We start from the raw sequence: 15347 nt of genomic DNA, 5'->3' as shown, positions 1-15347 counted from the left end.
CTCAGCTGAACAATACCATGTGCACCATGAACTAGTTGGACCTTCTCAGAGCAGGGGTTTAGTCAAAATTACCTTAACAGGTTCATTTCAGCCCATACTGTTCTATGATTTGGTGACTCAATGATCACTTTAATACCATAGAAAACTGCATTCCAGTATCCACAAGTATAGAGGTAGCCTCCCTTTCCACACAGAAAATGAATAAATAAGTATATTTTAGAAGCAGAGAAACTTAAGAAACAGGAACTGCTTCTGAGAGGCAACTATGTTACAAGTGATTGAATATGGACCAAATCACCACCAGCAAGGTGTGATGTGTGGTAATAAATTATTAAAAGTCAAGAAAAGAGCTCTTGAGAAAAAATTGAAGGAACTGTGTTGTTTCTTCTTCATCTGGGAGGACCTCTACTATACAAAAAATTTTCTAGATACATAATGCTTCAAAGACAAAATAAAAAAATATTTCCTTGAACTAAGCAAGGAGTTACATCATGAAAAACTGCAGAAGTTAAACATTTGGAAACCAGAATTCAACCCCTTCTTTCCTTCCACCAAAGCAATTTCTTCAATGTCAAAAGTATTTCTTAACATATAATTCCTACATGATAATATATTAAGTGCATTACTCAGTCTTGGTATATTAACTTTTATTGTCCTTCTTATTAATATACAGTTAATCTTGCAGTAGCTATGTGCTAAGTGTGCTAAGTTTAATTTTGTCTTTTTATTCTTTTCTTCAATTTTCTGTGTAAAACTTTGTATTATGTTCTTAAAATGGGACTGGTACATTTACCATTCATTAGTCACAAAATATCACCCCTATCTGATAGAGCTATTAAAAACTGAAATGGCAGATAAAAGATTGTTTGATTTTAGAACTGAAAGTTTCTGAGGCTTTGAAAAAATTATTTTAATATTTTCCATATTCCTTCTTTTACACATTTTGTGTCAACTCTACAAACATGAAATTTCTCTGTAAGAGACAGACTTCTTCCTCTAAGCATTCATCTGACTAAAATGTAGCTTATTTTTTTACCAACCATACTTCATAAATTTCTAGTTATTGACCATATTTAGGATGCTCAAGCTTGTTTGAAGGTGAAAGGGTTTCTAAATTTTAAGGACTCCAGTCGGTGACCTACGTAACCCTTTGACATTTCAATACACACATGAGAATATATTACAGAGCCTTTCTATTGTGAATTATTGTGTCAAGTGCAATGATGCCTTCAGGCTCTAAACAAGAATTTTGGTCACTGAAATGTACTTTTTAGAGTAAAGAAAGCACAGATAATAATCTGCTTCACTAAACTCGCCCTGATATGGATGTCAGAGTAACCATTTGCCCTAAGTTGGAAGCATTCACCTATTGCAGAAAAACAAATCATGACCTCTATCTGGTTCAGAAAGTCCCAAAATCAAAATTAGATCAGCTCACAGTATAGAAGTACCTAATGAAAGCTCTCAGCCTGAAAGTGTACTATATATCTTGAGATGTAACTTTAAAACAGAGAATGTTTCAGTGTTTTTCAGGCTTGAAGGTCACCATTAACTTTCCTTGAAGTTATTACACTTGTAACTGGAAAAATATGGCTAAATGAGTACCGGGTGGCTGACAGACTAGTACTTTTTCACCAGGATAAATTTTGACAGAATGCACATAAAAACATTCTGCCATGATCATACAGAGGCAGCTTTATCCAACCTTGAAGCTCACATTAGGAAATTCATTTGAAAGTCACAAAATCAGAGATCTTTTAAATCCAGTGTCAGATACAAATAATCAAAGACATTTATTTCCACAGCACCTATAGTTGCCCGTGCAGTAAGTTCCTCATTCGAGAAGTGGTGTTACAATATGAACATCCATAATCAGAAAAATTAATCTTCACAATCTTAAAATAAATTTACTATTTGGAGGGCTTTGCATGCATGAAAAAGCAGCTTTTTAAAGTTCATAATAAGTTTGTCTTCAAATAAAATATATCTCAGTGTTGTTCATCTATATAAACTTTGCAAACATTGCTCCCTTCCCACAGTCAATGCCATAAATAAGGGTGATTTTCAGGTAGTGACAGCTGTTACAAAATCTCTCGTCTTTTCTCAGTTATGTTGACATGCTTAAATGCCCCATTATCCCCATCATATTTATCTGTGTCTCAGTCGCATCTGTAGCATGAGTTCAAAGAATTGTTTTTGTAAATTAGAGGAATTCCAAAGATAAATATAAGGAGACCTGAAATGTCATTAAAGAAAGTGGATGACAGTAAAGTTATTTTTTGTCATTTTGCAAATTATAAATCATGCAGTCATCCGCTTTACTACTAAAAATGCAAATTTTTAAGGTTCTCAAATCAAAACACAACACCCCTCACAAGACACACACAAAAGGCAGTTTTATCAGTAAGAATGTAAGTCATCCAGGTAATTGAAAATCCACACAGCCCTTCAGCCTGTACAAGGAAAAGCCAACCAGTAAATACCTGGAGAAGTGCAGGAAGCAGAGCACAACTTTTATAACTAGAAATTAAAGTGAAATATAAGAAATGAAATAGAAGTCCAGTAATACCCAGTCAAATACAGTTCATCTTCAATAAACCAACTGCAGAGATGTGAGATGGATAAACTAAGCTGAAACAAGTTTCAGGGCTACTGCAGGAGAACTATACAGCTACAGGACTTATTCTCTCATCTTGACTGTCATCTGTAAGAATATCTGAAGTCCTGTCAGTAGATACTTCAACAATTTGTCTAAAGCCAAAATGCACTCTGTTTTTAAAGACTTTCTCAGATATATCCAGGTTTTAGTGTGTAAGTACTGCAATTTGGTCTTCAAAATTAATTCAGAGGCTGATTTCTTCCCTGTAGTCAGAAGCCCTTAGTCTCAATTCCTTGCTCTTCAATCAGGCACGAAACACTGTGATTCTCTGCACTGACTCTAATGTGAGTTAACACCACTACTCAGTGCTGACATATTTAAATTATCTCAGGTATCAAGAAGAAAGCACCAGTGTTAAATTAATTCTCATTCTAATACTTCACAGTCAATAAAACCACTTAGGAGATAAAAGTCCTACTGCTCATCTATGCCAAATCATCTGTCAATCTTCATTTATGTAAATCAGCTTGTTTTTTTAACCCCTTTAAATCTGCAAAACTGACAAGTGCATTAATGCCTTATAACATGCTTTATAAAATCCACACACAGAAACAGATTAACTCAATAAAAGTATAATACTTCCATGCCTACCTATAATGCTATCAAATCATATAAACATTGTTAACTAATATTAAATGCCAGAACTAAAATTTTATGCTTTTCAAAATTTCTCAGTCATATTATTATCAACTTGATTAAATGACTCATTATTATTCAATTAAATACTAGTGAAAATTTAATTCATTGCTTCCAAATTTAATAAATCATTAAAATAATTAAAAACATTTAGAAGCACAGAATGCCAGAATCATGTTTAGAAGTGTGATACAATACCCACACTAGGAAAATTAAATGAATTGGTTTAGTATATTTTAAAGTTTGGGGTTTTTTTTAAGGTCAATGAATATACTACATATGTGAAACAAGAAAAAATATTTTTGTAGAACCAAAAGAATAGTAAAAAAATAGAGTAGGTTTTTTCCACTTCCTTTTATGTAATTGAAGTCTTAAGTTCATAAAAGAAGTTTGTTGCTTTTCATTTTAGTTGCCTTAAAACTATTAAGACTTAATCACAGGGTAAAGTGCTTTCTGAGCTGGAGGGGTCTTAAGGCTGAATATACATTTGTGGATAGGCTTAGATAATTTACATTTTCATATTACTTCCACTGCTCCCTACATACCTTTTGTGTACAGATTAATTTGAAAGCTTACAAAACTGCAATTTGAGCACAGAATCCCATTTGGCAAAACAAACTAATAGCTATCAAGAGCCTTGTAGTCCTCTCATTTTTAAGTTACTAACAATGACTCTTTCATGCATTCCTGGTCATAAGTTTAATAACTATTCTGCTTGAATGGAGCCCCTACACTCAGAGAGAGCCTCAGAAGAAGCAGCAGCTTCTGTAACATTGCTTGCTTTCCAAGTCTGGAATTTTCCCTCCCTGGACACAAAACCAGATAAAACAGTTGTGTGTGTACAAAGTGCACCCCGCCAGGCTGGTGACTTCAGCCACCTCTTTTATGTACCTGTGGGACAGAGACATGGTCCTATCCTCTCCCTGACCTTCTCTGCATCTCTGGGCAAGCCTTCTGCAGTGCCAGCAGTGCCACGCATTTCCTTAGCACAGAAGCTGCAAGGCCCTTAGGGGAGCCATGTGATGGGGAGGGAGCAGGAACTCCTGACTTCTTTCACACAATTCATACTATGTAAGGTCCAGACACCATCCACTCACAGAACTTTCAGCAGATGAGGAGGAACACAACAATATAGCAACAGGATAACAACACAAGCTTGTGCTGGCATTGTCAAGAGCTCTGCTGAGCTCTCTCTACTTTGATCACTTAATGACAAAAGCTGATTTTCTTTAATGCCATCTATTTTCAAAAAGGGGGAAAAGGGGGACATATAGGAGTGTGTGCACATGCTACATGTATATCTTTAAAAGGAAGGAAAACAAACATTTATCACACAGTACAGATAACAGAGCCCATCTTAGACACTGAATGCATCCAAATCCAACTGCAATACAGCAGTCCAGAAACTGCATGGTGGGGATCCAAGCACAAGGTGATACGCTGAACAGAATTCAGACCAAACTCACAAGGCCTTGTTTTATTCCTCTTCCCTGTTCTTCTAGAGGTATGAATTACTTCTGGCATGAGTCAGACACAATTTTCACCATTACGTCTAGAACAATTTTACAGTTACAGTTCCAGGCAATAGGGTGTGGTATCAGCAAAAAAGGTCAGAAAAACACAAAAATCATCTTGAACAGGAGACCTGGAGATGATTAGAAAATGAATGATAAAAATAATGTAAAACACCTTAAAAAGACAGCTCTTCAGGTAGCTGCTTCCTCTGCTACATGGTCTGAGAAATGCTGCTAAAGGTAATAAGTGTAAATACATCACTTTCACTTTATTTTTATAAAGCTTTGTTAGTTTTAGCTATTCACATTTTTTTTATTGCTTGTTCTAAACCAAGACTACTGGGCATCCTTCAAGAAAAACATGCACAAGAGCCTCAGTAGAATTGTTCCTACCCTCTGCAGCACAGAGTTTACAACAAAACCCCATCAAGTTGTGAAGTAAGAATCCTAGAGAGAAACAACGTGGCAACTAAGATTACTCCAGTATTTCCACATGCAATGCAAGTAAAGATAGATCAGAGTGGAACAAAATGAAAGAAAAAAGTTAATTGAATGAGGAGAAACACACCTACATGGTTTAACCATAAAGCCTACAGTGAAAGACACAAAACAGTGAGTCTGTAACAGGGTTGTGGCAGATCAACATGCCCTCCAGACAGCACTGAACTAGCACTCCAACACAGGAACAAATTATGCTGTAATCAGATTAGCCAGCTTCTGGTTTGTAATCAAAAACTGAGTATTTCTTTTATCTTCAAAAGATCTATTCAGTCTGTATTTATTCCTTGTAAATCTGACTACCAATATCGTAGCTGAAATCTGAGGAAAGCTGTAAATATGAAATATAACAACCCTGAGATCTCATCAAATTCTTAGGTAGAGTCTCCACATTCAGAATTTTTCATGGTGAAATATTATTTAGAGCATATTCTTTTATTACTTCAGATGCTATTCCTTTTTATAATATAATATCTTTCAATATATTCTCCTTTGTGTATCTCTCACTAATCTTGACCTGTCATGGGTAAGGGCTCCGAACTGAGGAAAACTGCCAATAAAATAAGGATGGGAGAAAAATATGGATTTTAACATCATGGATCCACCACACTGAATATATGTCTCATGATTATAATAGGAGAACTAGAACAATTTATGGGTGCATGCAATTGTGGATAAAAGGGACTGGACATGAAATGAAAGCCATGTGAACAACTGATTAGGAAAATGACAACCAACAAACTCAGGACTACTCAGAGTACAGGAAAAAGTACTACAGATCTTTTAAACGTCTGAACAGAAAAGAGCAATAGGATAATCTATTGGAATTGGATGAGAGGTCAGGGTTTAGTGACAAAGCAACTTCCTTCTGCAGAAGCAGCATGTACACTTTCTGCTTGGCACCTGAGGAAGAAGGAACAGTAAGTTGTCTCTGCTTTGCAAAAAAAGAAGAGAGTATAACTATACTAAAGACGGTAAGTAACCTAGAGATAACTGTGTTTCAAATACCCAGATATGCAGTAATATAGCAAATACAATTGAGAAAAATGTAATGAATAAGATTATTCCAGCAGTCACATTTGACTGATTCAGGAAGTTAATATGCTTACCCATTTGTTCTTCCATTATACTCCACATACAATAAAATGTGTCCATCACCTAATATGAATCAAGGTTTGACCATGTATTTCTAAAAAATTAAAATTTCACTGATAAACTGCATTTGTAACTCAACCAATGAGGAACTCAACCACTAACAAAAACTTCAGAGAGAACACTAGATCTAAGCAAACTTTTTTTAGATAAAATAAAGGTTTGCACAACATACAATGTTCATGTCCAGGAGACAATTTTTTTAACAGCTCTGTGAGAAAATAATGAAGTGTGCCTATTGATACTCTTCCTGCATCTGCGTTAGGAATAAGCCCTTTTCATCATGTAAATTTGATGTTCCTCTAATTAAAGAATCCATGCAATATCATTAAATTTACCTTACACACACACACACACACACAATAAAAATTGCAGCAGTATAACTTCAGGATGAAGAATTCCTGCAGAAGATCTTAGCATTCCAATGTGTGCTTACATAAAATGGAAAACAGTGTAAAAAAAAAAAAAAAAAAAGGAACTGCTTTAGTTTACTTCTAGTATCTATAATTACTGTTGTTCAAATTAATTACCTTATAATAATAAAGAAACAATGATGATTTTTATTGTTCTCTGCTATGCACAATTAAAGTACTTGGTATCATGACCTCAGTGATACTTTTAGAGAAAACAGAATTAGTGGCAAGTCACACACAATTCCATCAGGAAAAGATCATTTGGCTTTCTCAGATCTGAGATGCAATGGTGACACAGCACAAGCTAAAAAAGAGCTGCGATCAGATTTGATGGATCAACAGCATTGAATGAGACTTTTAACAGCTACTGTTACTTCATAATTGCAGAATATTTTGCAGAATATGTCACATTTGCAAAAATTGTCACTCAGAAAAGAGTAAAATGCCCTGGCCTACACTGAACACCATTTGCCTTTGGTCACACAGAATAGAATCAATCCATGAACTCGTTAGTCACATAACAATGTCATTAGCTGTTATTGCTCTCCAGTTAGGTAATAGTAATAGAATTGCATAGGGAGGATTTTACAATCACCTGACAAAACCCTTGTTATTATAGCTAAGATGAAATCAAGAGTTTTGCTTTCACAGGGGAAAAATAAAGTTTCAAAATATACAGAGAAAACCTTGAGACCTTTTTCTTCAAGAAAAAAAAAACCAAACATACTGAAGAGACACAAGAACAGTTAGTTCTTCCTTGCTAATATTTCTCTGGCAGGTAGCTGTTGTGGATTGAGATTTCTGTTCTTCCTGAGTTGCAACTGGTCTTGCAATTTGGTCTTTGACACCCCACAAACCTACCTTACTGCTAAATAATTCACTATGATGAAATACAGAGATGAGAAAGTTTCCTAAGGGGTATTTATTCAAACTGATACATTGATTCAAACTGAAAGAATTTGGAGCACTGACTTTCAGGTACAACAGTAAATACCAATGAGAACCAGTTCTCACATGGTCCTACTTTTATTATCAAATTATACTGGATCTGTAACATGCTCCAGAGAGGAACTGCAGTCTAATTAAAACTTTCTTTTGTTATACAGTGTTAAGCAATAAAGAATGATGATTCTAACATCCAGAGAATCCAGCGAATCAAAGCAGAATAACAATGTACAGCATTTTTTAGCATGAAATTGCATGGACACTAGCAGAGTTATGACCCATACAATAGCAGTTTGTTTGGATGGAAGGAAACTCTCCTGCTGGAGAAATAAAGTACACCAGGAGAAATAAGAATCAAAGTGGCCTTTTCGTTTATTTGGTGATGTATACAGGTTCTGAAAAAAAATCAAAAACTTTTATCAGGAATTCTTCTTGCTTATCTAACTGCCTTTACTTACTACATTTTAACCAAATACATTAAAATTAAGGGGAGAAGGGGAGGCTCCATTGCCTGAACCCAAACTTTCATACTGTACAGAAGAAGAAAGGATTTGTATGGTTGCTTTATAACTGATCTGAAATGTACAACTTTGCATCAGTTCCACAGCACAGTTAGCTTCATTTTCCTACTGAAGGGAGACAGATCTGTAGTTTTGGTCACAATTGCTTTGCTTGGGCTGGTCTCTTGAGAGAACATCATGAGCCAAACACCAACAAGCAGGTACACTCTGAGCATGGCTGACCGCCGAGGGAGTCAAGCCACATACACAGAGTGGGAAAGAGTTCAGCAGGGAGCTGGAACTGTCCTCTCTGCAGCCATCCCAGGGGGGATTCAAAAGCAGCTAATATTGAATTAACTCATCTGTCATTTATGGTGGCTCAACAAGCCAAATGCCAACATTCTTATTTCAGCCATACTGAAACACTTTAGATCAAAAAGCCAATGGAGAGAACTTCTGAGAACAGCACTGTCAAGACTTATTTGGAAAAAAAAGAATTAAAGTAATTTTTTAAACCACAAAAACAGATACAAAACCAGTAACATTCCACAGGAACAGAAGTTTCAGACATACTCAGCTTTCATTTTTACATAGGACTTGAGAAAATGAGAACAGAGACTTGTGTTGTGAATATATGTATTCTCTACTGGAAAAATGAAATTGTTTTTTTTTTGCCAAGCATGAAAGGTGACATCCCAGAAGAAGGGAAGAGGAAGGGAACAAACCCAAAAGGCAAAACATGCACTTTTAGAGTTTTACTTACAATTTTTATTTACTTAGAAACTGGATTTTTTTCCTCATGATCCTCCTGTAAGTGTTATGCTATGTACTCTCTGGAGCAGCAGTAAGTGCAAAGTGTGAGAAACAGAGAGTCATGCTCTCATGCATCAGTAATGTCTGGGATACTAAGTTAGTCTAGTTGACATAACATTTCTCTAGATGCTGCACATGAAAATTGTCATCAAAATAGTTTTACCATTCTTCTTCCCCACTCTGCAATGTCCCATTCCTGTGCATGAGAATATGCAGAAGCTTCATCTGTCTTTGCTGCTTTCTAGAAATTACCTTGAATTTATAAGATGCTAATTGATGACTGTAGACAGGTGGGAAAAAAAAAGGCAGTCTTATTTTGAACATCCACAACTTTTTCAATTCCTTTTAAACATCCCCTCCAGTTACATTATTTTTAGCCCCTTGCCTTTTTTTGTAAGGTATTTAGCTGTCATAATTTCATATTTACTGCCTGTCATATTCTCAGAACTAGTGCTTTCAAGAATATAGAACACTAGTAGATGCTCTCTTGGTTTTTTCTACCTTTTATCTCAGGCTCAGGGATTACCAAGCAGAGTGAGAGGAAAGGTGATCCCATCCATCACTGACTCTCCAGCCAAGACAGTGACACCTGTAAGTATATCTGAACACATTCCACTAATGACCCATTGCCTACACTCAGGACAAATGTTATGATTACAGCAACATGAGAACCAGCACAATGAGCATAACAAAAAGCTGTGCTTGCCTGAACAAACAGGCAGTGCAACATGATGATGATGCAGCTGGGTTGATCTTGCCTGCTTGCTATCATGGCATAGCAGAGCAGTACAAGCCCAGCAGGTGCAGAGGCAGGATCCCAACCCTGTAACACATGCAAAAAGAGCCACCTCATGCCCCTTAAAAGCAGCAGCCTGCTGCTGAGTCCGGATGTGAGCACACACAGATGGACACACTTCCATTTTCAGATGACATTCAGCACCACACATCTTGTTCCATACTTCTTACAGTAAAGAGCACTCAGCTGTACTGTGCCTCTGCTGTCTGGCTGGAAATCCATCTTTGGGGCAACATTCCCCCTCTGACAATATAATATTGATAGATTCAAAAGAATTATTCCAGACATGGAAACTATTCAGAAATTACATCTCACTCAACAAAAGACACTTTGCAGTTGAATCAGTCATATAATTCTAATTCCCCAAAACTGTCCTCAGGTCTCTAAATACACAGAGGAACTGGACCACATGTCCCTGCAGTGAGTCTATTTCCCCTCCTCCTCAATGTGTACTTCCATGCCTTTTCTGGCCCTCTGGAGATACCAAGACCTGTATGCAGTCAAAAGTATAGTTATAGATGGATTTTCAAAAAGGCACACAGATACCCAGCAGTGCTGCTACCAGCACCTTCCCCATTGATCCATGTCCTGCACAAAGCTGCTTAAACCACAAGGATATTCTTTCCCTCTAAGGCATTTTCAGTGCTCTCACTGATAACTAGGGAAATGTCTGCTGGGTTTTGGATTTGATGTAAAATCAGTAACATAGAAACCTCAGGTCATGAAAGATCCTCAGACAACTTTGTAAAATGAGAGGCATTAGCCTTGCTGTCTCTGCAAATCCCTGCCTAGATTATTTTTTAAGTTTCTCTTCCTGTTGTGCATTAAATGCTGTTGCTTATTTTAGGATGGAAGTAGCTGTGGGGTAAGAAATCCCAGCGTATATTTTATATATCAACATGTTAGGTAACATCATTATTATTTTATCATACAAAGAAGTTCTGAAATTTCACTATCACATCATTTGCTGTTTACCTACAAATGTGCTCACATCAGATGTTTCTAAATTATTAAATAGCTTTCTGACTTAAACCTCAAAAATTCTTCTCTGAAGAAATGTAGGGAACATTAACTTCTTCAGCTTTGTACCATAGTCAGCATTTATTCTGCAGACCTGGAGATACTGCTATTTGCGGGGTTTTTTTTGTTAGAAGTGTTCTACAAAATGTTTCAAATTATCTAAACTGTATCTTCAGAAACTTAAGTCCCTCTCCCCTCCTAATTTTTGGTTCTTTTATTTGTTGCTTAGATGTCAGTTCAAGATGTTCCTGGTTTTGCTCCATCTGCCATGTTGACCCAACTCCTTAGTCTTCCCTGGGCAGCTACAGGTTGTTACAGACTTCCAGCCTCACTGACATCCAAGGGACTTGAACAATAATATGGATTACAGCCCAAGTTTTCCAGAGCTTTTGGTTTAGGTTCTAAGATCCTGAAGTGAGAACATCTCACAGAGGCCATACAAAATACCCAGCATCCTTGAAATGTTTCATCCCATGCCTACTACTTGAAAATGAAGACATATTAGCTAAGTTTTCTAAGAGCTACTGCACTTTGATTGTACTTTTATCAAGGGTTGTTGTAGTTTTTAGCTCAGATTTCTACACTTAAAAGAGAGAAAACAAATTTGTGTCTTGTATGGGGAGAAGCACTATTCTAAGATTCACTTGAGACCATCAAGACTCACTTTAAGACTCACAAGTGCAGCACTCTTCACAAACCATCCTGAGTAATTAATAGGAAACTTGTTCTTAAAGGGAGAGGAATACAAAATCTACAGAGAGGAAGAGTCACTGCTGCCTTCCCAGAGCCTGCTTCTGCATCTGATTTGTCAAGATAACTAGGTAATCCCCTCACTGGTGGAGCGAGATGATCCTTTGCAGAGCCTGAACCCTCTGAGCAGCCATCCTATTCTATGTATGTACTATTCTATTCTATCCTACAGGACAGAGGAGAGCACAAGATAAGCAGTGGACATGGCACAGGCAGATCCTCAAGCATTCACATTTATCCTTCAGGGCTAAGAGACACTTGTGAGTTCTCAGAGCACAGGGTTTCTCTTTGAATAAGCACCACTACTACAGCAGACATGTAACTTCCAAGAACTCCTCTCCCACACATCCCCAAATAAAGCACTATAAATTTCAATTAGCATTTCAACAGCTTTTTTTATAGGTAACATACTTGGATCATTATCATTTCACTGGAATTAACTATAAATTAATAAATCCAGATGGAAAAAACCCCAAAGAACCATAACTTCAACTCATATACACTACAACAACCTTAGCAAATGAAGATAATAAACTAGAAATTCCTAGCACATGTTCCTTTCATTAAGAAATTTTTTATAAGACTTGAAAATTGAAAGTCATTTTAGGTTATCTTCAGGAAGAAAAGCATATAGCTAAAGATTAGAACAATGAAAATAAAACTAGTATAGAAAATCAATTACTGCATTGAAAAGAAGAAAGGAAAATTGGTTTATAATTTTCTATCATGAAAAACAGTTGCTTAGGGACAATTATTATAGAAGTTACTGTGGGCTATTGCTACTTAGCAGGCCTAGGACATGTGCACAGAGTAGGACTAACAAAGTTTATCAGTCTGGCCTGGCTACCTGTTCCAAATAAGAGGGGGAAATCACAACTAGAAAAGCTGAAACGTGTTGATGGCAGGCAAACATCTTACAGAAGGGAAAGAAAAACATAAATCATCCCTCAAAGATAAAGGAATCTTCCCCTTTGAAAAGCTGCTAAGCAGTCAGTCATCAGTCCAAAAGTCAGACAACGTGCACAATAGGAGATACCCAGGCTGGGCCAGGAGGAAAATCAGCAGGACCAGGTGTTCCTCTGAACTAACACCAGTGCTGACAGAAGATGACAAGAGGCACCAGACCAGCTCTGAATCTACCCCTTCATCTGCTGGACACTGACCTGTTTGCTGGTTATGCTGATATGACACCTGAGGACAAGAAGGAATGGCTTTAAACTACAACAGGAGAGATTTGATTAGCTGTTAGGAAGAAATTCTTTACTCAGAGGGTACTGAGACAACTGGAACAGGTTTGTCAGAGAGGTTGTGGATGCCCCATGGCAGGAAGTGTCCAAGGCCAGGCTGGTTGGAGCTCTGAGCAAGCTGATCCAGTGGGTGGCATCCCTGCCCATAGCAGGGGTGTTGGGATTGGACAATCTTTAAGGTCTCTCCCAACCCAAACCCTTGTATGACTTTGCAACACAGCACAAAGCTTTATGAAAATTCTCCACTCTGAATGCTCTGCAAAACTGTTTGTGCTGCAGCAGCACCAGGCTTTGTGGTCTGCATTCTGTTTTCTACAGATCAACCATGATCCTCTGGTTTATGATCCTTCTTCCTGCCTGCATGAAAGGCCTCATAGATGCTAAATATTTTTTATAATATCCTCACTTCTTTGTTCTCTTCACTAAGATAAATACTGACCTCAAACCCAGTATTTAATTAAGTTCTAACACTAAAAATGAATTCCAGTCATGCTCTTCTGAACTAGCATCATCTGAGCTCATGATACTGATATTTTATTCATATGAGCAATTTTTTTTTTTTTAACAAAAGGGAACTACATTAAACTCTTCCAGAAAACAAGTTATCCACTTCCTACACAGCTTTGAGAATAAACCTAGAAATGACAATACTTGATATGCTATTATTTCACTTATTTGGGGTTCTTGTAGTAAATCCCACATTCTATCCCTAATGCCACAGCTTGCCTTTTATCTGTATTTTTTTCAATATTGACAAAAATTTATTCAAACATATCAGACTGGTGGTTGCAATAGAGCTGTGTTTACAAATGCACTATTGGTAGAAAAAAGCATAGTTGTAAAGAAACGGATATAGAAAATAAACCCAGACTTTAGTCAGTCATCAGTCATCTTCACATTATATTCCACACATTTTATTTCACTAAAAATAGTATACTTGATTGTGATCTTTCAGTGCTAAACAAATAACCATTCTACTTCAAGACAAAATTGTTAATCCATTCCAGAGAACACTGCATGTCAACTAATTACTGTTAAGCTTTTTGCCCACATTTAATTATCAAAACTTATATTTAAACACCGCTTATCAACACAAATCCTTTAAGCTTCCTGCTAAGGAGGAGTGCAAGTGGCTACACTCACAAGAGCACAAACCTGTATACAAGACTCACTGTATGCCCTTCAAGTCAAAGGCCTTCTGCTAAGGCATTGCCTGACACTGTGCAACAACCTGAGGTACAAAACCAAGTTACAAAGAATAGGATGAACACAGTTTAACTGCCAAATTTTTCTTTTGCTGAAGTTTGCAGAGCTGGAAAGTCTAACACAGCCTGATGACGCAGACCCACCGTGCCAAACCGCCTTTATTTGGGGATACCAATATTGGCAGGAATTCTTCAAGTAGCCAGTTATTATAACCTTCCGCTTCTGTGGTGGCAAATGCTGCTGGGAGAGTGTTTGACAAACAGCATGCTGGTTATTAACATTTACATTGAAAAGTATGCCATATACATCCCACACATTTCTGAATCACTACTCTACCCTCCTCATGCAAATTCAAGAAATTACTTCTATTTTCATGGAAATTTTCCAGTTTTACGAAATTATGTCCCCCAGAGAGGTGAATTTCATTTGTTTGGTGACTGCATGAGAGCTAGGGTATAAATAAACTTGCAGATATATTGCAGTGGCTCAAGCAAAATGACTATGAAGTATTAGCATAGGAAACTGGGAATTGTAGCTGACCAAAGAAGTTCTCAGTTAAATTAGTGAGTGTACACAGCAAACACAAGAATGCCTAATAACTAAACCCAAGAAATCCCACAAGCCTTCATCAAAAATGAACACGTGGGGGGAAGAAAGCCTACCTAGTATGAAATAAATAAAGATATATGTGATGCTGAAAAAATGAAGCATTCTCTTCTACCTACTTGCAGGATACACAGAGTGAACTCAAAGCTGGATTTTCTGAGGTTTGATAACAATGTTGTTATCCTTTTACTCAAGACCTCAGGAATTTAGTTGCCCAGAATATGAGAGATTGAGACATGATTTTTTTTTCCAATGCCCAGTACGAAGTAGACCCATCAAACCTAAATCACATGATGGTTTGTGTATTTGTTCCATACACTAGGCTATAAAAGGAAATTACCCCCCCCCATAGCAACTCTTCTACCTTTTTGATCTCAACAAGACCACTGAAACATATTTTCAGAAGAAAAAGCATCTCATGAAAGAGGCTGACAATCTGAAACACAGCTGCCACATTTTGCAGTACTCCCTGAAGAGATTATGTCTAATGAAGAGTCTGGAAGATAATTTTACAGGTCATTTCAAGCAAGACAGTTGAGACTAGAGATAAAAATCATGTTATGTCAATGGCAGACACTGCTTTATTGCAGGC

At 37.0% G+C, this 15347-nt stretch overlaps 1 protein-coding gene across 3 annotated transcripts in view; it reads right to left on the bottom strand.

The window, feature by feature from the left end:
* TRPC6 (transient receptor potential cation channel subfamily C member 6) overlaps window positions 1-15347 on the bottom strand; it is a 74957-nt gene that overhangs the window by 56373 nt on the left and 3237 nt on the right. The window contains exon 1 of one of the 3 annotated variants that reach the window (XM_023920602.2): window positions 4187-4408. The exons of 1 other annotated variant lie outside the window; for it this stretch is intronic. In XM_023920602.2, the coding sequence (XP_023776370.1) occupies window positions 4187-4203 (17 nt within the window). In that variant the 5' untranslated portion in view covers window positions 4204-4408. Of the gene's footprint in view, window positions 1-4186; window positions 4409-15347 lie in introns of those variants that run through there. One more of the 3 variants, XM_086882018.1, reaches the window with a different exon arrangement.

This window comes from Cyanistes caeruleus, chromosome 3, assembly GCF_971803275.1.
Source record: "Cyanistes caeruleus chromosome 3, bCyaCae1.hap1.1, whole genome shotgun sequence".
Classification (NCBI taxonomy): Eukaryota; Metazoa; Chordata; class Aves; order Passeriformes; family Paridae; genus Cyanistes; species Cyanistes caeruleus.
The sequence above is the reverse complement of the archived record's forward strand: the minus strand, read 5'-3'. Positions and strand labels throughout refer to the sequence as shown.